This window comes from Falco rusticolus, chromosome 5, assembly GCF_015220075.1.
Source record: "Falco rusticolus isolate bFalRus1 chromosome 5, bFalRus1.pri, whole genome shotgun sequence".
Classification (NCBI taxonomy): domain Eukaryota; kingdom Metazoa; phylum Chordata; class Aves; order Falconiformes; family Falconidae; genus Falco; species Falco rusticolus.
This window is the reverse complement of record NC_051191.1, coordinates 59,780,932-59,802,810: the sequence shown is the minus strand read 5'-3', so window position 1 is coordinate 59,802,810 and position 21,879 is coordinate 59,780,932. Positions and strand designations below refer to the sequence as shown.

Here is a 21,879-nt window from a genome sequence, read left to right as displayed (position 1 = left end):
ACCTGGCTAATAATCTTTATTAACAAAAATGTCTACTGTGTTCCATGTATAACAGATACTACCACTGTTACAGTAGATAGGCGTTCATGGAAATTTTCAAAGATGACATTTCCTTTTTCCTTCAATGTTTTATTAGGTAAAAAGCATTTTTGTATTTAATTGTTACTTAATACACAAAGAATACAGGGAAGGGATTTTCTTTACAGTGGAAATATTAGAACACAAATCAATTAGTTTTACAAACAACTGAGTAGAGTCATGCTACAGTGCAACTTGGAAGTCTGAACAGAAGCAGAGCAATTTCACAGAGAACCAGCAGCAAAACTTTTGTCTTTCTCCTTGACTTTACAAATAAGGAGCTGTAGTACATGGCTGCATTTACTGTGTGTGAACTAAAACTGGTGCAAACGTCTTTCCTCCTGCCTAAAGTAAGGAATTAAATAGGTTAACCTGTTTGCAGTGGAAATCGGACTGCAGCAGGATAAGCAGAAAGAAGTCATTTCACTGCAGTAAATTCTATTTAATTCTGTTACTTAAGTATCAAAATATATCTTGCCAAGAGGAAGTGTGTCGTAGCATGTTATGAGCACCTTTCAAGAGTTGTCTTATTAACTAATCAGCAATTAACAAGACCACTGTTAAAGTCTCCTGATGAGATCTGCAGACTGATGCTGGAACTCAATTAAAGGAAGACTGGAATGACTAAACTTTGCTAGAACTATTAAGTTATTACATATTTTTTAAAGATGTATTGATCTCAGTGTTTATAGATATAAATAGTACTGATGACTTGTCACAACTGATACTATTTCTAAAATATTTTTGAAATTCAAGCAGTGGAAATGGAATGAGATTTCCTGTTAAATACAAAGTATTTAATCAGTAATACTTACGTGCTTTTTCAGGTGATATTTCAGTGATTCATCTTGTTTTGTATAAAATCAGCTGACTTCAGTAGGGACAGGAAGTTTTGCCATTAACACTGGTGGAAGTAAAATATAATGCTTTATTTTGCTGTAAAAAGTTGTATTGCTTCTTTCTTTCCTTTCCTGCTTTACAGCAGTGGCATACCAGTGCAAATCCTGCCGTAATTAAACACCTAAAAGTATGCATTTACAGAGTCTGGGAATAGTGGTTTCCCGTTAATACCAAGAATAGCCTTAATTTTTAACATTTGCGTGCAGTGGTTAAATTGCTTTGTTCCAACAGAATTTTCACTTAAGTGTGTAGTCAGGCCTCTTTAAAACTTACAGTGATTCTTTATGTTCCACTGACTAAAACGGAAAAGGGAAATCTACAGTGGGTTGGCCTTTTTTGTCGTTGCAATGAGTTTTTCAGAAATGCATACGTAATATTCAGATAAGCTTATACAACTTCAATGGATAAAATGATTTGTAGTTTACTCTCTTCACTTTTTTTCAAGCTGTTTCTGGGAACGATGATCTCTGTGTGCCTAAGTTACGTTTGTGGTGCCAGTAGTAGTGGCGTTACCAGTGCCTTGGTGACAATCACGTTGCTTGCTCTGCTGGTACGCCCCGTGCTGCTCCGGAGTTGGGTCCTTTCTGCTGTGAAGACAACCTTGTCACACACAGCCAGGCTGATGCCACAGGTTCTGTTCATCCTGCATTTTGTCATTGGAATGTTCGTTTTGAAGAAACTCGCTCAGCCTTTTTACAGATGCACCACTAAGTGATCTGAAGATACTCCTCCTCTCTCTTCGTTGTTCCTTCACATTTGTAGTAAAGGTCTTGTAAGCCAAAGATAAAGGAACTTGACTTACCCTGAACTGTCGTGTTCCCTAAAGAGCAGTTCCATTTATTCATAAAACAGGATATGAAATAAGAGTATCTTGGGACCAACAGTATAAAACGAGAAGACAAACCCAGGGGAAATACTTGAAAACTAGCTGCCTATTTTATTTGCCAGCTTGTAAGTCACGTATGTGTGTCGGTGCCATTTGTGAACTCTTACAGAAGAGAAATAACATGATGAAATGCCTGAAGATGGGCATTTTTTACCTGTTCTGTTCATCTGTGTCCAGCACTGTTAGGCTTGTACTAACAATCAGTTGGAAATAAGGAGTTACTGTCTTTGGCTCTTTTATTTATTTTTATCTTACTCATGAATCTTAAGCCAACAAGATGAAGTAGCTGGGTCATATGCAGGGTGTAAGGTCTTACGTACCTGCCTGTGACTGGTGAAAGAAGAAAATACCGCTGTAGTTATGAGGACTGCCATTCTTCTGAACCTTAGCTTTTTAGAAGACTTCTGGTTGCATGGGAACATCGGTGACATCCCTCTTCAAATACCACACCTAGATACTACAAGAAAGCCAAGGTGTTTCCCAGCTTGTAGCTAAACAGAAAAATGTAAACTAATTTTTCAAGTGGTGGATGTGAGTGAGTGTCACAGCTGTGTCCCAGCTCCTTCTTGGACTTGGATCCAAACACACAAATCTGTTCACGTTTCCTGGCTTCCCTGTGGAAAAAAATCGAAGCATGCGGGACTAAAGGGAAGCTCTGACCAGGTGCTTGATTTCACAGCTGTGTGAGAAAGATCCTAAGGCATGCTGTGGGGCACGTCTGCCCCGTGGTTTAAATGTAACTGCTATTCACCAGCTTTCCTGTTGCTGTCTCACTTGCCTGAACTCCAGCTGTTTTCTTTGGGTACCTAAATACCTCTTGGGTATACCTTAGTTTCCCATCCATATAAATGGAGACTATACCCCGTGCATTCCCTCTTGTGCTTCGTTAGATTGTAGGGATTTCAGAATAGAAACCCTGCATCGAAGGTGACAGCCTAAATACATGATGATGTATTTTTGAATCTGCTAGCCACAGCATCTAGTATGTGAGCATCATAGTTGTAAATTGAAACGTACTGTTGGAACATTTATAGTACACAGTATAGAGTTCCATCATTTTAACTTAGGAAATGGAGCTGGTGTTTTTATTAAAGCACTTCTGCGGATAGAATTGAAGATGATTTTCAGGAACTACAGGAGTAACCTAGTTAAGCAACAGGCACTCTCAGCTTGTACTTGTTTTTGCAGGTTGGAGCTAGGAGATGCCATTCTGTTTGCTTCTCCCTTGAAAGGTGACATGTGGGAGTGCAGGCGAGTGAAGATATCAGTCACTGCTGGGTATCAAGCCAGCAGTGCTACCCGGTTCTTGGTCACCGGAGGACAGCCCTGCTGTGTTCAAATGTAGCATCAGCAAATGATCTGACCGTTGTGGTTTCAGTGATGAACTGGGGTTAATTTATGGGGCCATGCTGTACTAGTCACTAGTTACTTATTTTTGATACAGGTTCTGTTGGTAAGAGAGACATAAAGACATTTGGGGGATAGAGCAATTGAGGATTCTGGCAGTAAACTTTTATTTCTGTCTTTGCATCTCTGGTGACCATTTAGTAGGGAAAGGCTTAAACTGCTGAGGGAAGTGTTAGAGAAGGAAATCCTCTCCCACCAGCGTTGCATTACCTCTTCTCCATATAGTGGAGCTTATTAATCTGCTATTGTTCTTGCCAGTGGGACAGTGCTTGCTCAAGGCCATTTGTCACTCTTTTATTGCTCCTGGAGACTGCAAAACAGGAGGGTCTGTTTTTGTTTTTTTTTCTCAGAGGATGACATCTGATGATGATGCTACATTGTAAACAGCTTAGCAAACCTGGAAGCACAACACAGAACTGAGCGGGGGGAGGAGTGGGGTGGGAAGAAGATATAAATCATCAGGGAATAGGGTGATTCTACAATACTAGACTTAAGGTATAAATCATTGATCCAGATGAGCCTCTTGAGAGCTTCCCAACCTGGAAAAGCTGTGCTGTTACTCTCCTGACAGTGCACAGGTCACAAAAGCCATTATGTGTGTAAAGGGCCTGCTTAGGGGTGGGCCATGCAAGGTCCAGATGACTGCGTTGGATTTAGATGTTCATTACAGGTGCTATGCAGGAAGGAATTCCTTGTTTGGCTTTATTCCTACCAGTGAATCATAAGATCCAAGATGGCAAATGTTGCTGCTGATTTGCTGCTTTGGGGATCTTCCCTGTTTAAGTTGCAGCAAAGATCCATGCCGTTGGCTCAAATGTTTTCGTAACTTGCTGGCCTTCCTGCCTCCTGGACATTCCTAAGTGTTATCAAGGTGAAATTGCTAAGGGAAGCACAAGGCAAAAGTCTGGCCTTGGAGCTGTATGCGTGGTTTGTGACTGAAGTTGAGGAGGTGGCATGGGGACTGCACCTGAATTAGGCGTGTTATAAATAGAACTAGCACAGTGCAAGGGGTAGGTTCTTAGCTGGTAGAAATAACCATATATAGCTGTTGATTTACCCACTGTAAATGTAGCTGTTGTAATTCCTGTTCTTCACCATGTCCCAGTTCTAGTATATGTGCTCATACATGGCTTCATTCTGTGTTGCAGGCTTAGAGGAAAGCACAACTGGCAAAGATCCCATGTCTTCTCTGGAAGAATAATCTTGGGGGTGGTTGGGGAGGTCTAATACTGATTGTTACCTCCTTGGGGCAATCCTATACATGCCCTCCTATGGCTTGGTGCCTCTGGAAGGACTCCAGCTCATCTTATTTGTAAAGGATAGTTTTCCTACTTTGTTTTGCAGGTTTGTCACCTTGCATTCGTTTTGCATTCACCCCAGCGAAGTCAATGGGAGTTCAAGGAGGGAGGCAGGATTTCACTCCGTATCTCTGTCCATTTGGTATTATGGAACACTCAGCACACAAGTATGTGCACTTCATCAGCTCTGCTATTAATTAAGCGTGTTCCTGGGGGACATACTTAGCCAGATGCGACCAAGTCACCAAAGTGCTTGGAGTTTAGCTGGGTTTTGTCTGGAATTTGTGTGAACCGTGAATGTGAACTCTGATGTTTCCAGGGGCAGGGGAAGAAGTTGGTGGAAGGCCCACTTCTCAGGTTATTTTTGAGCTAAGGCTACAGGGTTAGAACATGACATTTTTCTCTCAGAACTTAGGAATCACGTGTAGAGGACATAAATGCAAGGCATGAAACAGAAATGTTTTATCTGCTACGAGCAGAGTGATGGGGAACAAACCAGCAGTCCATCTGGATGACCTGCTCATGTGATCTTTGGCACTTCCTGATGCCTGGTACTGTATTTAACTGAAAAGTGACTTAAGTTGGTATCATGAAGTTCCACAGTTCACTGTGCTCAAGCATGCTCGCTTTATCGGTCAATGAATACTTATTCTTGACTGTCTTTGCACATCTGTTTCTGAAATAAGCCTTTTTTTTTTTCTTGACCTCAACATGGATTCAGTAATTGGAAGTTAGCAATTGTATTGACTACATACAAATCAAAATAAAATCGAGTTTGCACTGTCATAACTGTATTGACTCCACAGGGGTTAGTAAGAATAAAATTTGCTTTACAACTCAGTCGTTTGAGCAGATGTGATTCTGATTATGCACGTAAAACAATGAAATAGCGCCACTTTTGTACAGTCACTTTTCAGACTGTTATTAGAATAATTTCTTTGTATTAAAACAACTATAGTTTTCTAAATTCCCTTTATGCAGCTGTTAGTTGTAAATTGCTGGGTACCATTGAGTGTATTCCAGGATGACATCAGGTACACTGATATGAAGAGTGAGGGCTGACAAAAGCACAGATCCAGCTGCAGGGCTGTTAATCGGAAAACAGGCTAGCGAATGATTTTCTCAGGTTGCGGATGGTCTCAGCTTTTGCTTCATCTTCGTTGGCATTTCCCCGCTGGGATGATTCAGATATGCTGAAAGTGTTTGTCAGGGACTGCGATTTGCTGAAATAGAAAAGAGTTCAGACTCAGCATGAGAAGGTGGTAGTTCAGATCTGGTTACTGATGCTTTGTGTTACATCGCACAGACAAATTAAAGGATAAATGGAGAGGTTAGCAAGGAGAGCTTCCATATGCTAAGACACCCAAGAATGTGGGAGGTAGGGTGGCGTGGGTAGAAGAACATGGAACATGGGCAGGTGGCTTGGATATCACAGTCCAGACTTAAGTGTTTATGAAAACCTCTGACTGGAAGTATATAATTGCCATTTGGTGCAACTGCTGTGAGGAACAGGTAAGTCATTTCACTACTAATACAGTAGAATGGATTCTTACTGAGGGTCACCTGTCTCTCATCAGTCACACCACGAATGATGGTCCTGTCCTTCCAGATGTGCGAGCACGAGAGGTTCAGCAGGTTGGTAGCCATGTCCCCTGTGATGTGTGCTGTTGCCTGCCCTCCCTGGCATGTCTGCTCTGCCAGCTGAGTTACGCAGGTCTTTTGGTTGGCTGCGCTGCTGCTGGGCGTGGATCTGCTAGCATTTAAGTTCAGATCAGGGCTGTGCTTTTGAAGTAAATCTTTCAATTTTCCCTGCTACCATGCTTTGTTGCTGAGTGGTGTCTCCTGATCAGTAATAGGTGTTCAGTACAAGACTGACTCTGAATTAAGGTACCTGAAATATGTATAGTGTGGCGACTGCATCCTTAGCACCAACATTTGATCCTTAAGTACTGCTCTTGGTTTGCCTTCCTAATGTAGACATTGTCACTGAAAGCCTGTTCCAGAACATCACTCCTCTTCTGCTTACAAACCGTCTTTGCATTCCTAACCTATATTTTATTTTGGCCTGTTCACACCAATTTGCTCTTGTGTTAACTTTTTGTCATCACTAAACATTTTTTGCCAATATTTCCTGCTGTGGTGCCAGCCAGATAGGCTCCATGAAAGCTGGCAGCAAAGGCAGCTACCAAAGATCCACAGTAATTCAGTGGTGTGCTCTGCTCCAGAAGAGTGCTTAAACATACAGTCACCATCTGCAGTTTTATATATAGGAGTAGTGCCACTTCCACTTTCCGCTACCAGCACCCCCCCCCCCCCCCCAAACCTTTTTGCTACCAATAGCAAAAAATTGCTGGGTAAAGAACCTTGTGTGGCCCCTGCATTCAGGGAAGAGTGAAGGAATGACTCTTGTTGAGCTTTCTGGCCAATAATGTGCAGATTACAGCCAGTAATGAGTATATACCCTGCTGGGAAAGCAGTAGCTGTGTTGATAGGGCTGGGGTAGAACACACGACTGGCAATGACACATGAACAAGAGGAAAACTGTGAAACCTTAGAGACGTCAAGTACAACTTGTTCATCCTGACAACAGGTCATGGTGGCCTCTTATGCCCAGGCATATATGTCTGAGGTCACTCATAGTTGCCTGGGCCTTTGCCTCTGGGGACTACTGCCTGACAAAAGGCTGGTATGTTCTTCATGTCGGCTCAGGGTACTTTTTTGACCGCCTTATTTTAATATCTACAGATACTAGCAGTTTAACAGAGCACCTACTTCAGATGTGGGTGTGGGGTGGCTTGCTGCTTAGGTGTTTCAGTGGGGCTTGGCTGGCTAGGAGCTCGACCTTGAGCAGGAGGTCTAGGCTGCTGTGGAGGGAACGCGCCTGCCTTGGAAGCCTGGACTGGAGAGGACCCAGTTGCTGATCGGACTTGCTGTGGAGATCCAGGTGACCTTTGCTGCTGAGGTGAAGTGGACTGGGGGCTCTGGGGCTGCTGTCCTTGAGGAGAGAGCCGCTGCTGTGGAGGTGCATTTGTCCGTGGAGGCTGAGATCCCTGGGGCTGGCGTGGTCCACCTGAAAGGGACATGTAGACATAAACAAGAGGAAGTGCATGTGATGGACAACAAGCAAGGAGCATGTATATGGAAGAATGGGCTTTGCTAAGGGGAGAGACTCTTCAGAGTACCTCATGCAGAAGGATAAGGGAGAACCTTTCTTATAGGCCTAAAACCGGTGTCATGCCCTCACCTCTTGAGTGGTTGTTTTTTTCTCTACCTCCTTCAGCACTAAGGAAGCTCTGCTATTCTCCCCAAAGGGTGTCGCTTCAATGTGCTGTACTCTTCCGTATAACTAATATTGCTTATCATTGGCAAGCACTTTTTGGATTGGGAAGGAAGCATCAGTGGAGAGCCAGGTCTGCAGGAAACAAAAGCTGAATCTTCTGGTTTGGGTCAGCAGTCCCTTGATGGGCCTAGCAGTTTGGTGTTGAGACTGTGCACCCTGTCACTATCCATAAATCTGTCCCAGCGTTAGCAGGTGGCTTCAGCCATATTGGTAGCAGACTCTCAAGACTGAAGATGATGTGGAAAACAATTGGGTGTGACATGAGAAATTGCTGGATGTGACATAATAGTGTGAGAAGCTCACAAAAGTTACAGATAGTGTTGTGAGGGCTGGCTGGATTTCACAGGTGGGCAAGGGGGAGTTACGTGAGAAAATAATTCACAGAGAATTGAAGGGGAGTACTGGAGACGGATGGGGAGTAGTATCCTGCAAGGCCAACAATTCTTATCGGTAATGCCATGTAATGCCAAGATAACATAGATGTATTTGGTATCAGAAATACTAAATTTTGGATACGGCAAACCTGTGGCTGATGAGGAAGAGAAAATTTGAGGTGGGTGTTAATTTTGTAGGAGATTGGAGGGAGAAAGGAAGGGACAAGGGTAGCAAAAAAGAGGGCCTAATCTGTTATGTGAATGGAGTAGTTGGTGTGTCTGGGTACCCATGGGACAGCCCTGTGCTTCATCACCTCAGCATAAATCAGGGCAATAAACCAAACCTGTTGTTCTGACCAAGCCACTTGAGTCAAACCTGCTTCTGCTGTCAGGAGGAGCTGGGGGTGTGCTCTTGCTGACAGAGGAACACCTGGACAGATGGATCAAGCACCCTTGCATCACCACCTCGGTGTCTGTTCCAGGTGTGACAGCACTAGCATCTTCCTGTCACTTCTTAACTCTTGTAGCTACTACAGCTTTGTGCAAACGTAAGTATACTCTGTGCCCAGAGTCTGGCTCCAGTGCCAGTTCAAGCGGCCTTGTCTTGCTGAGCCAAGACCTACCAGCAATATCAACTGGATCTGCAACAAATTTTCATCCCACTTTCTGAGCTGCTGCGGAATATGACAGCAGATGCTTTAACAGCACACTGATTTTGCTGCCTGCTTGTCAGTGAAATGGAATGACGAGTGAAATATGTACCCTGAAAGCTTTTATTTGGAAAGTAAACTTATAGGTCTCATAGTCCACACTGTCATGGGACCCAAAGAACTGTACCTTGGGGAGGAGGCCGTGGTTGGGACAGTTGTCCAAGCTGAGGTCCGGTCTGAGATTTCATTGGTGCGGGCTGAACTTGTGGAGGCTGGAGGAAAAAGGCCATTGCAGTTAATACAGAGTCCCCAAAGAGAAGCCCTGAGGTAATACAGGAACTGCAGAGTCATGAAGTGTTCCTTAAATACACACATGCGCGTACACACACACACACATACGCAGCATCTGGCTGGTAAAATCTCATGGGACTGAAATGGAGAGCTGAGTAATAAAAAGCGCAGAAGTTGTTTGCTCACAGGGAATAACAATGAAATTACAGTTTAGAATGTTTTTTAGGCAATCAGGAATTACCAAGTTTATTAGGCCTGAGGGGGTCTCTTAGTCCCATCTCCCATTTTGGACAGTTGCCAGCACCAGATGTTCCAAAGGAAGGAGGGATGAACATGGAAACATCTATGGAGTAATCATCTCTTTACCCTAAGGGGTCTCCTCTTGATTGCTAATAAGCAAGGGCCGGCTTCAAGACTGAAACATGAAGCTTATTATCTGCTCCACAAAATCTTTGCAACAGTTCCAGGTATTTTGTTTTGATATTGACACCCAGACCCTTTGAGGCTTGTTCAGCTCTCAGCCTTATTGCCTTTCCCATTTCTAAATTCCATTGCTTTGTTCTGAGTTTTGAGAATAGTTCTCACAACCTGCCCTTGCTAGGCCATTCATTATTTTGCAAACCTTTACTGCCCTCTCTCTCATTCACCTCCTTTCTAAAGCCAAGAGACTGAATCCCTTCAGTCCCTCCAAGGGAATGTTTCCAGGCCCTAATTGTTTTCATCACCCACTTCTCTTTCCCAGCTTTGTGATTCCTTCTGCAGATGCCAGAAGTAGGTCTGCTTACATTATTCCAGATGAGGCAGTATTTGGGGTCTTGGTATACATCACCAGCTCATTTCTCCTGCATCCTAATTTCCTGCGTCTCCCTTGTCAACACAGCCATAGGCTGAGCAATGGTTTTCATTAGCCTGTATGCGACCAAGTCTTTCTCAAGGGTAATGGCTAGTGCCACTTGCAAGGTCTACAGATTATTTATGTTCTCTCTCTCTCCACCCCCAGCTTAGCCTACCTTTCAATCTTCTATACGGAGTTTCATTTGCTGTTGTGGTGACTTAACATACGTAGCTCTGCCAGATGTTCTTCACTGCCATCCTTGGTCCTGACTAAGGCACATAAGTTGGTGCTATCTGCACTTTCTTTTCTCTTGCTATTTACTCTTTTTGACAGATATTTTAAGAAACAGATTAAGCAACACAGAATTGTTGCACAAAGGGCCGGTCAAAAGTTAACAAAAGTCTGAGTAAGCCTATTGCACAAAATTGTTTATGAAAGCAGGGGAAGCTGGAGGCAGATAGGCTGGTACATGCCTGACTATTTACATGGAGAACACAATGATAAAAGCGTCCTCAAGGCTCCTGAAAGGTCAGAGAATGAGCTAAGTGATTCTGGAAATGGGAAGAAATGTTCCATAGTCAGAAGCATTGAAATGAGTTTCAACTGACATAAATGTGACAAGGTTGCCAGCCCATCTTTTACACTATTTGTCTGGAACTAGAAAATGGATGGGAAGGGAAATCGAAATTTTCTATTCTTGGCTTCTAGTCCTGTATAGCTTGGGACACTAAACCTTGCCTTGGTCTTCATGGAAATTTACTGTCCTAATGCTGTGAGACATTCTGATAAGACCAGCCAAAGAAAGGGAATCAGTTCTCATATTCACCTCTACGGCCTTTGCCTACAGCTAACCAAGGCTTCTCAGAAATGATTTTGAGGCTCAGAGATGAAGCAGCGAGGGCCAGCCCAACGTCTTCTGCCTTTGGAAGGGAAACAGTGAGGGGAAGATATGGAAGTGGGGCAGAGAGGCAAGGGGAGAACCGCAGCTGTAACCATGAAACCAGGTTTCATGTTGTAGGCAGGCATGAAAACAAGTTTGTCATTACCATCGGGCCCTGTCGTAGGCTTATAACCAAACCAATTATCAACGTGACCAGGCTTAGTATCCCTTAAGTGTCCCCCCTGCTAACTGTTGCAAGAATTACAATTTCTCATGTCTCTGTCTTTATCTGAGGCCAGCTTCTGCTTCACAATGAAATTTTGCCTATTAGACCCTCCCTGCTTGCTTTCTTGAATAGCTCTTGTCTGATACCTTGCCTAAGGCTTTTTGACAGTCTAGCTACATTACTTTGACTGATTGCCTGTTATCTACCACTTTATGAAAGAATCCTTGAAGAAATGAGGGGAAAATAATCAAAAGGAAATTAATGGGATGTTTTTCTTTGAAAAAAAAAAGAAGTGGTAGATGCTTTTAAGCTGTGGTTCTGTTGGTTTATTAGTCTTCTGTATTATTCTTTAAATTATAGTCTGAGATAATTTGTAAGGTCTGTGAGTTGGCTACATTTTTCTGCATTGCTCCTACAACTCTTTAAACACACATTTTGTATTTGTTGTACACCAATCCTCTAGAGCAATAACTGTTTCTAATGAAATTGTACATTTTTTCTTGGCAGTTTAGTCACTTCCTAAATTCAGTTCATTGGACATAGCCATCTGGGTCTTGGGGCTTAATGATTTTTAAAAATATCAGTCATCACTGATTTAATCAATGTTTTTGTTCTCTGCCCTGTCTTTCTGATCAGGAAGAACTATATCTAGTTTAAGAAGTTCCACACTGTCATCAATTAAATTTACTAGAGCCAGATCACTGTCCCTGTTGTCTTCCTTTTTTCCCTTAACCTTGGATGATCCATAAAGCCCACCAATTCTTTGGTAGGGTTCCATCTTCCGATGAACTCAAAGAATTTGTTTCATTCTTCCCTCTATCCGCTCTTCAAAATACATTTCTATCTTTTTTATGTTTCCTTTCGTAACTTGCATGATGGTGCATAAAGGCCTTCTTAAATGTGAGATTTTCAAAATTAGAAGGTTTTTTTCGCCCTGTTTGTCTTGAATGTCCTCTATCACTTTGCCACTTAGCTCTAGAAGCTTATTCCTGCATTCCTGGTTCAGAGGCAGATCAGAAAGAAAAAAAAAAATGTATATACACATAACCTGGAAAACAATAGTCTCTCAAATAATGCCCATACAGTTTTAGTTTCAATGCTAGGCAGTTGATTAATTTTATTTTCTAACTGCTTTTGTCATACTGTTACTTTTTGATATCACATTTGTCCCTTGGACATCATACCTAATTGTACATAGTAAATGATTCTATGATTTTATGATACAAATTTTCTGAATTTGTACCTGGGTGTTTCTTAAGGCTAGGTCAAGGTGTTGTTTCCTATTGCACTTGGATTTTGCAGCTCCAGAAAACAGATGCCTACAGAGGTGGAGAACTCTCTCTGAATTGCTGTCCCACTGTGCTATTTGACTTGCTTCTTGATAGCTGTAGTCTCACATTATTATGACTGGTTTCTTCTTCCATCTCTGTCAGTGCAGTGCACTCAGTTTCATAATTTCTTAGTTCTTCTTGATCCAGAGACAAGTATAGACAGATCCAGGAATATGTACAGATATCCTATGCATACGCATAGGATATCCAAGGGTTCATATTTCTATGTATTCAGTACTGCTATCCTTGAATTCAGAATTGTTATTTTCCTTCGTTCCATGGAAGTCTTCACCTGTAGCTCTAGTTCCGTGTTTCACCAGCCCCACGTGTAACTACTTCTCTCTGCACATTTGTAGCTATGTGTTACAGCATTATATTAGTGGTTGTAGCTTGTGCAGTTTCTGCAATGTTCATTGTACCAAGGTCCTTCTCTATAGCAAAACACTCTAGTTAACATGTTTGTGGTTTTAATTTCCTTGATTTTGTATACAGATATCTGTAGGCTGTATTCTTGATGAAGAGCCTTTTCTTATTTGACGTCCTATCCCTTCAAGACCATTTGCTTTGTTCTTACTTTGGTCCTATTTTTGATCTGTTGTAATCCAATCCTATTCTGTACCAGTATATTACAGACATAGAAAACAGATGTGTCTGCCCAACTTCCCTGTTTCTGTTGGCTTCCCCTTTGCTTTTAGCTTATATACTCTATATCTTGGCTATTTCAGATGGCAATTGTTGTTTCCACTCTGGCCAGGGTAAATTCTATCCCTTCTGTATCACTTTTCCTGCCTCTAAGCATTTTTAGTATCTCTTAAATGTTTACCCCCTTACTCTAGCTAAAACTTGGTTTGGAGTTACCCTGAATACCTTCATGCCGGAGACCTGGTTTCGCAGGAGTGAGCTGTCATATGACAAAAGTAGAAACCATAAAGTGGTTATGTTCAACAACTGTTCCAGTATGTTGCAGTCAGTATTATCCCTCAGCCTGTTTACTCTCCTGTCCTTTCTTTTGTACAGATTTTTTACCCTCAAACCTTCTTGCTTGGGTCCCTGACAGACACTGAAAGAGGTGTAGCACATGCACCTGGAGACACAGTTGATGTTCAGCTGTGTTTCATTTATACAGGACTGCTACTGGGAAATGTGGCACTAAGATTAGATGCATTTGATCCTCACTGTTCACAAGAAGCACTAAGGGATCAGTTTAAATGCAAAAGTGACAGGTTCTTATACAAATTCAGCATTAGTCAAGCCTCCTCCTGATGAAGGGAGTGAAGGGCATCTCCACAGAGGAAGGGTTCCAATAAGGAATGGAACAACTCTTGGTGGAGATTCCCGTTTTCTGTTCTGGGAAGCACAGATTTTCATCAGAGATGCAAAAACTGGAATGAAACCTATCCTGAGGGATGGTGTTAGAAATTAAGTTGGGTATTGCAAGAACCTTTAAAAGTGGTTGTCTTCCATATGAATCTATGAATTTAGCAAGCCAGAATGTCTAAATGCATGGACCACACTACTGGTGTGATGTCACAGTTAAATGGAGGGAGAGGAAGGGAGAGAGGTGTTTCCTAGAGCACCCACTTCAAAGAGTCTATGAGAGACTTCTTTGGAAGAGTAGGACTCAGTCTATCCAACACACTCTCATATGGGACTGTTCAGCTCTTCGAGATGTCTGACCCACAGGGAGGAGAGACAGAGAGAAAAGTTCAGGAAAACAACTTGGCCATAAGGTCTCTCTTTGCTCATACCCAAGGCCTCAGCGGTGACAGTGTAGATCCAGAAGTGATGACAAGCTGAGTCATTTTGGAAACAACCAGATCGGCTATAAGCTGTCTGTCCTCTTCCACATGCTCCCCGATCAGGGGCATCGAGCTGTCCATCACCTGCCACAGGAGGGAAAAACAACAGATAATAAGGAGGTTTCCTGGTGGCAGATGCCTGTTTCAACTCACCTCTCACATTAGCCTGTTTTGTGTCTCCACATCCTTGCCAGCACCTACAGTTACCACTCCCTTCCATGCTGAAACACGCTTGACATTCCGAGGCGTGGGATTTTGCTTTTTTTTTTTGGAAATAGGATGTACTTCCCCCCACTCCCCATTTTTCTTCCCTTCACATCTTGGAAGCCAAGCCAAGCCTTCTGGTGGCTGGAGGCTTCCTAAATCAACTAAACACAAACTTTCTTCTTCACGTGTCCTAAGGAGATGCTGCTGATGGATGAGGTCTCCCTAGCATTGTCCCACAGTATTTGGGGGTGACATTGCGGCAGAAAGAGCCACAGGAGAAGAGAAACAACATATGCCGAAGCCTGAGGAGGTGAGAGCAACAGGGACTAGAGGAAACCAGGAAACATTTGGGATTAATCCACACAAAGCACTGCACCCTGAGAGATGAAATAAACACTGCGGATGTGTAATGAATAGGATGTCACCGAAACAACAGCACCCAATGCAGGAAAGTAAACCTACTCTCTGCTTGTCTTCTTGATATTGTTGCTATACGACTGCTTCCCAAGCAAGTACCACAACCGTGCTGGGGAAAGCTGGGAAGCAAGACCGTGGGTATGGGGGAAGGAGAACAGTCAGAGGGTCTTTGAGGTAAGAAGTGGTCTGACAGCAACAATAATAACAAAACCACAGCAGACCCTCAGCTGTATAGCAGCCTTAAACATAATTTTCAACAGTTCATCATAAATCAAGTGCTTTGCAAACATTAGCTAAATCCCACAGGAAGAACTGCACTACGATGAAGTTCAGATTCAGCTGGAGTAAATTTAATTGTACGAAAATATCAGGGTTGAAAGAGTTTATTTTCTTTTGCTTTTATTTTTAAACCAAACATTAAAAACCCTGGAAATGCAGAGTTAAAGGTTGCATTGCTCAAGAAAGACATTGACTCATGCTCAGATAACGATCAGAAGTGCACTCCACCCTGGCAAGGCTGCAAGAGGCCACTCTTGGAGTGAAATGGAAAGTTTTGCACCCTTCTTTTTTTTTTTTTTTATTATTATTATTTAAAGCAGGGGAGGTCAGTGAGGTGAGTTCACTGAGTTTGTATTGTGGTCTTTTCTTGCTGAATATTAATTTGGATTAATTTCTATAGGTGGTGTCTCTAAGAACACTGGAGAAGCTGCCTGGGAAGCTCTAACTGGGGGTTGCAGGAAGAGTGAGTTGATGTTTATCTCCATGGCCAACATGATCCAGGGGGAGAAAGGAGGGGGTCAGAGAATTAAAAATTAGATGGACCTGCTCAGTTAATACGCTACGTGGCTTTTCATTCCGCTGGCCACTTCGCTTTCTCCACTGAAAAATGAGGTGGGGAAAGGAGATGTTTCCCAGCGATGTCAGGGAACGGCCGGCTCCCGTCCGTGTGTCCCCAGCCAGGGGCTCCTGGGGGCCCTCCAGCAGGTTCCTGCGCGGGTCTCCCCCTCCTCCGCTCCCACCTCAGCAGCATTCCCGTTTCATTTGGCAACTCCACACAGGAGGAGAGAGCTCTCCCCGCTCCCTGCGAGGCACCGTGCGAGGCCGACCGCTAGATGATGCCGTTACCCTGCCGCCAGGCTGGCCTGGCGCCTGGCTCCCTCGCCCTCCCTGCCAGCAGCTGGGGTACCGCTCTACTCAAACACCCCAAACTCCTCGTTTCCTCATCTTGAGGACTGATTTCCCCTATTTCTGTGGCAGCACGGCTGGAGAGGAAGGGGAAAATACTCTAAAACAGAGGCACCGGAGGGAATGAACCCTGGAGCAGGTCCCACCTGAACCAGTGAGGGTGCACCAGGGGTGAGGGTATCTCCAGTCCTGCTGTGTAGGGTCTGGCAGGGGAACGGGAGCGGTGGGAGGTTTGCAGATATGGGAATGAACAATCACACGCATAAGGGAAGGCCTTTGGTAATAGCTGTGATTTCTGTGGGCAAAATGACACAGCTGGTTGCCGCTGAACTGAAAAGGAGCATGAGATGTCACCTTGTCTGTCCTCTGGGGAAAGGGGAATTGCTCTGGAACTTTGCAGATATGAATGCTAATGGTGAAATAAATCAAATGGCTGAGAGGAGTATGTGAATCACAGGTGGGTTGCACTCACCCGTTCCTGGGGAGATCACAGAACAGCTGGGTAAAACAAGAAGATGTCGGCACATATGGATCCAGCCTTTGTAGCTGCCCAAGGTCAGTGGCTGCTGCTGATGCAGCTGCTGTTGCATGATAAGGTTTAGGAGGGGGAGAGCGGAAAGTGTCGGGGCAGAGAAGAGACTCAGGAAAACCCCATCCTGGTCCTTCCCTTGTGCCTATCTGGCACTGAGGCCTGAAAGCTGGACTTGTTATTCTACGCTCTGATGTGCATAAGCAAGAGTGTTAGGTGACTTTCAGGGAAGGAAGGAAGGAAACAAACAGATGATTAGACGTATCAAAAGAAATGATACAGCGGTGCTGAAGGGATGGGCAGGCCTTCTTGCAGGGCAGCGAGGAGCATGTCTAGTAACACAGCTTATCTGTATGGCAGGTAGGGCTTAGCTGATACAGGAGGAAGAATAAATCACATGGATCATTTTACTTGCCCTCTACTCACTCCATATCTGTCAGCATAGCAGAGATGTGGAAAAGGGTTAGATCAACAAAAAAAGGGAGGGAGGAGATTATTAAACCATACATGCTGCTGAGCTCTTTTGAGAATCTGGCTGCTAACAGTGGTACTGAACTTGCACTGTTTTGGGGAGCTGGCCTTCTGATCCAGTGATGAACTGCTGCCTGTTCATGCTGAATATTCCCTTAAAGTGGCAAAGTTCTTTAAAGCAGAGGAAAAAGAAGTACCAGCATTTACCATTAATTTCACAGCTGCTTTAATAGAATGAAACTTTGAAGAAGTCTACTGATTTCTTCCAAGTTTTCAATATGAGCCTTGAAAACGGTGCATAATGTGCTAGTGCTTTGATGGGCAGAAACGTACTAGATTCTGCTGTTTGCCATGGGGAAACAAAAGAAGGTGAAGTTCAAGTAACAACAAATACGGGTGCAAGATTACGCTTATGCTGTGTTGATAACTCATCTGTCTTTATCTGATTCTGTTTGCAACAAACCACTGTAATAAATCTCAGTTCACAGAACTGCCCATCACTACCTCTACGAATCTTTCCTAGAGAACTGCTTTGCACTGTGAAAAGTAATTACTGCCTGCGACTGCATTGTGCAAATTCCGTATTTGTTCAGCTCATTTAGGTGTGCTTTCTTGTAAAATGTCACAGCACACTGTTCCTTCTCACCAAGAAAAATACAACTGTCACACTGTCAAATAACTTTTATCTCCCACTATCAAAAGAAAAAAGCAAAATAAAGGATCAGTTTCAGACCAAGAAAAGTACCCCAGGAAGTAGGCTGGAGGCAATTAATTACTTGTCAGCGTCTCCCTCAGATCTGCATAAAGTAGAAAAGGTGCCTGTTTGGCTTTGTTCTGCTCTTTGTATGGCACTACTCTACTCCTTTCCCAACAATGTCCATCAGCCTGGCATCTGAATGCCTGGCTAGCTGTTGGTATGTCAGGCCAGCTCAATCAGGTTCTCCACTGGGATAGTTCAGCATGATCCATCTGAAGCTGTTGTGTTTCTCCTGATTTGTGTCATATTAGATCAATTTCTTTTTACCTTGGTCTCAGACACAGGAGTCTTAGCATGCATTTCTCTCTGTGTGCAAGCTGATGATGGCTGTTAGTGTACAGATGTGCTTTTCATCCAGCCAGTCACACATGGGGGCAGATGTGAAAACCCAGAGGTATACCCAGACAGAGGCATATAATCCTTGAGCACAGAATTGGCCATGTGTGCACGTACATAGGCTTATGTGCAGGAATAGATGCAGGGATATGAAAACCACATCTCATGTTTGACCATGTATGGACATAGTCCAAATGTCCTTACGGTCGTCTCTAGCAAGACTGCTTACTTGCTTTTCCTTTCTCAGGTACGTGTGCATAGATATAAAAGTGTGTGGCAGGGAGACGGTCTGCTCTGGGGGATGCTCCTCTAGGTGCTGATGAATTACATACAGGAACAGACCCATCAGCCGTGGCCCCATCCCTTCAGGAAAGACGTAGGCTCACCAGTGTTTGCTTGCTGGCAGCACGCTTATATCACATGGCCTTTGACAGGTCACTGCTCCCCGGAGAGCAGACACATAATGCAGGAATGCGCAGTCGCTGGAGGGCTCATGTGGTTCTCATCAGCAACCCAACCCTCAGCGGGTGGGACTGCTCTCCCACACATAGCTTTCCAGTGTGTCAGCACCCCTGCATGAAGCCATAGGCTGGCTCTGCTCATCTTCCGCGGCTGGCCTGTGTTGGTGGAGTTTACAGCAGGTCAGATGCTGTGCCTCCTTGAGTCACACAGTGACAGAGGCACTTGCTTATGCGCCAGATTTTCTCCCCCGGAGAGTCTCTTAAGTTTCCACTTTGATTTTCTGGCCAGCTTTTCCTTCTCTGCCCTGTTAGGGTGACCTGAGCGTGCTATTTACCCCTCTCCCACGTCTGCCTCCTGGCCTGGCAAGAAGTACATTGAATTTTAGCTCTCAGAGCCACAGTCTGTCCAGCTCTGAACACAAAAGTTTGTAGTCCACATTGCCCAAAGTAACTCTGTGGTGTTTTGTTTTGCTGGTCTGTTATTGTAGTGAATGCTGTCTGGGCAAAAGATTTTAGAAAATACACCTGTTTTTTAAAATAAATTATGCCTGCTACTTACGGACCTTCTTGCTACACTCTCACCATTTATTTTACTCTTTTAAATTAGGTGTAGTTAGGACTTATGATATTGAGTTTCCCTTTAAAGTGATTGGAGAAAAACAGGCTCATTTAGGGAGAAACTGAGATTTTTAATGGACTTAATCATCTGTTGGGCATCTGTGTGGGTAATGGGGGGAGGTTACTATCACTAATATGTTAGCATCACTTGAATTCAGGTTGGGCTGAATATGAGCATGTTTGTTCATGATGCTATTGATCCCTACTACCAGCTTTGGGAGATGCACTGGCTTTGCAAGTGCTCAGCCTAGGAAGGATGGTACTGGCACACCGGTGCACTGAGACACACCAAACTTTGGATGCTGCCAGCAACACTTGCAGGGTGTTATGTGCTCTGTAAGAAGGCAGCTTCACATCTGTCCCGTGCTGGTAAGGTTATGCACTGTGGGGATTTATCAGCTGGAAAGCTGGAGTGACCAAGCAGTCTGTGGCTCTCCTTTTCCTTTCACAGTCCACATTGAGAGATGAAAGCACTTCAGCCCTGACACCTGGCTGCATGTGTGCCAGTTTCGCTTCCTTGCGTATCAGTGGGCCGCAGCTTGGAGGATGCAGGTAGGCACGAAGGAGCAGTGACTGCTAGACCATGCACACAGAAGGAAGTGAGCCCATTGGTGCACACGAACTCTAAGGGAGTATGCTTGCAGATACACTTCCCAAAGGAGACTTGCATTCAGGTTCCCCATGCTCTCACCTCAATGATATAGTCTCTTCCGTCTTTGCTGTGGACAGCTTTGACAGCGCAGATGTCAAGCCCTCCAAACATTTCCGCGCAGGCATCTGCCCAGAGTCTGTACCTGCAGAAACCACAGAAGCATGGCCTAGGATTAGCTGTCATTGGGTAGTCCACCAAATACAGCCACCCGTCCTACTGCCCATAGCACAAAGAGAATCAGGAGCCCTTTTTTTCACAGGGCATACTTCATATGCTCTGCTGGGTCATTGCCTCCCTCTCTTACACAGACGATAGATTAAAAAAAAGAATCCTGCCTAAAGTTTCCCTTCATTTCAGATTCTTTCAATCCTGCCCTCAAAGCCACCTAAAAATGTTTCTTTTGCTCCTTGGTATTTACATCAGATCTCCAGTTGGTTGTCATTTAGCCAAGCTATAAATATTTAGCTCATTTAATCTCCCAGTAGCGTTGGCCTCTTAGCCATTTGTATTGGCTTTACCTGAAAGCCGTCCACTATACAGGCAGCTTTCTCCTGATGCAGCTGGAATAGGATTGGAAAGTCAGTGCAGAATTGAGCAAGGAGTAGCCATCCCCTCCCTGATCTGTAATCCAGGGACTCCTGCACTTTACAATTTACTCTTTCAATTTCATCCTTTTACAGTTTCCTGCCTCCCTTCTATCCCTGGGGTGCTGCTCCTAGCCAGGCGGTCCCATCATGTGGACCAGGGACTGTTTTGTTAGAGGGAGAGCTACAGACTGCAGCCCTTTTCTCTAGCCATCACAGGACAGGAACGTGAGCTGGTGCCCCCTGAGCTATCCTGGTGTCAGAGGAGCAGAGAGAATTACAAGAGGCGTATTATGGGGGGACGACATCCCCTGCTGTGGAAATGAGGAGGGAATGAAGCGGCCTGGTTTTATTTCCTGTGCAGCTGCAGAGCAGTCCCAACCATTTCAATAAAAATAATAATTTCAGAACAGCAGATCTGTAAGCAGGGCTATGACAAGATGCGGAGAGGGGAAGGAAGGCCACAGCCTCATGAAAACACTGACATTTCACAGACCCTACAGGGACTGGGAAAAAGCTGTTCTGGCCAAAGAACAAGTTTATGTCCTTGAAGGCAGCCAGAGTCCCCATAGCCTGACAATATAATGACCAACTTGTGCAAACACAATGTCTGTGGGAAGAAGCAAGAATATGGCTTATATGACTACTGGTGCCCTTATCCCTAATGAAGACACCAAGCACCTTCACCCCAGCTTCCCTGAAGAAGACAGTGCCTGAGGAGAAGTCACAGCATAAAGAGGAGAGCTATGGACCCTGTGAGCCAGGCAGCAGGCACGGGAGCCCCGCTCGTGCACCACCGTGGCCCCACACCCAGGGGCATCATCGTGGGAACCACCCCTCTTCCTGAGGGGCATCTCTAGGTGTCTGGGTTCAGCAGCCAGGCTCCAAGATTTGTTGCCCATGCCAGAGACCCTGATAGCTATGTGTCTTCAATGTTGCTGGCCCTAGGTGAGCACCGGGAGGCATCAGGGCTGCTGGGTTGTAACAGCAGTGCTATGGGACAGAAGAGTGTGTATTTATGCATATGCATCAGGGGTAGCATTTGCAGAGGATTTACTGCCATTTTGCCTACTATTACCTGAACGTGTAAATTCTTTGGGCTACTCTTCAGTGCAGTAGGTACTTCAGGTTGTTTCTACCTCATCAGAGCATTCCAGCACATTTCTGCCTTGTTGCATGCACTGAATGACTCACAGATTTCCTCAGAGTTTGTTGCATTCACAGCTGGATAAGGCTAGAGTGGTGAATTTGGTACTACATCTATAAAATTAACCTTCAAAATGCATCTTGATAGGCTGACAGGAATCTGGGTTTTAGTCCTACAATACTGCAATGAGGGAATGTTTACCCTTCGTCCTTCAATGTAT

At 44.2% G+C, this 21,879-nt stretch overlaps 1 protein-coding gene across 3 annotated transcripts in view; it reads right to left on the bottom strand.

Moving 5' to 3' along the window:
* Positions 1 to 156: 156 nt before the first annotated feature.
* The window catches only part of SYN3 (synapsin III), a 206,418-nt gene continuing 184,695 nt past the window's right edge, over positions 157 to 21,879 (bottom strand). For 2 of the 3 annotated variants that reach the window (XM_037389309.1, XM_037389310.1), the window contains exons 10-14: positions 19,968 to 20,070; positions 14,245 to 14,379; positions 9,121 to 9,205; positions 7,342 to 7,639; positions 5,799 to 6,319 (exon numbers count right to left, since the gene is read on the bottom strand). In XM_037389309.1, the coding sequence (XP_037245206.1) occupies positions 5,881 to 6,319; positions 7,342 to 7,639; positions 9,121 to 9,205; positions 14,245 to 14,379; positions 19,968 to 20,070 (1,060 nt within the window). In that variant the 3' untranslated portion in view covers positions 5,799 to 5,880. The other variant, XM_037389311.1, reaches the window with a different exon arrangement.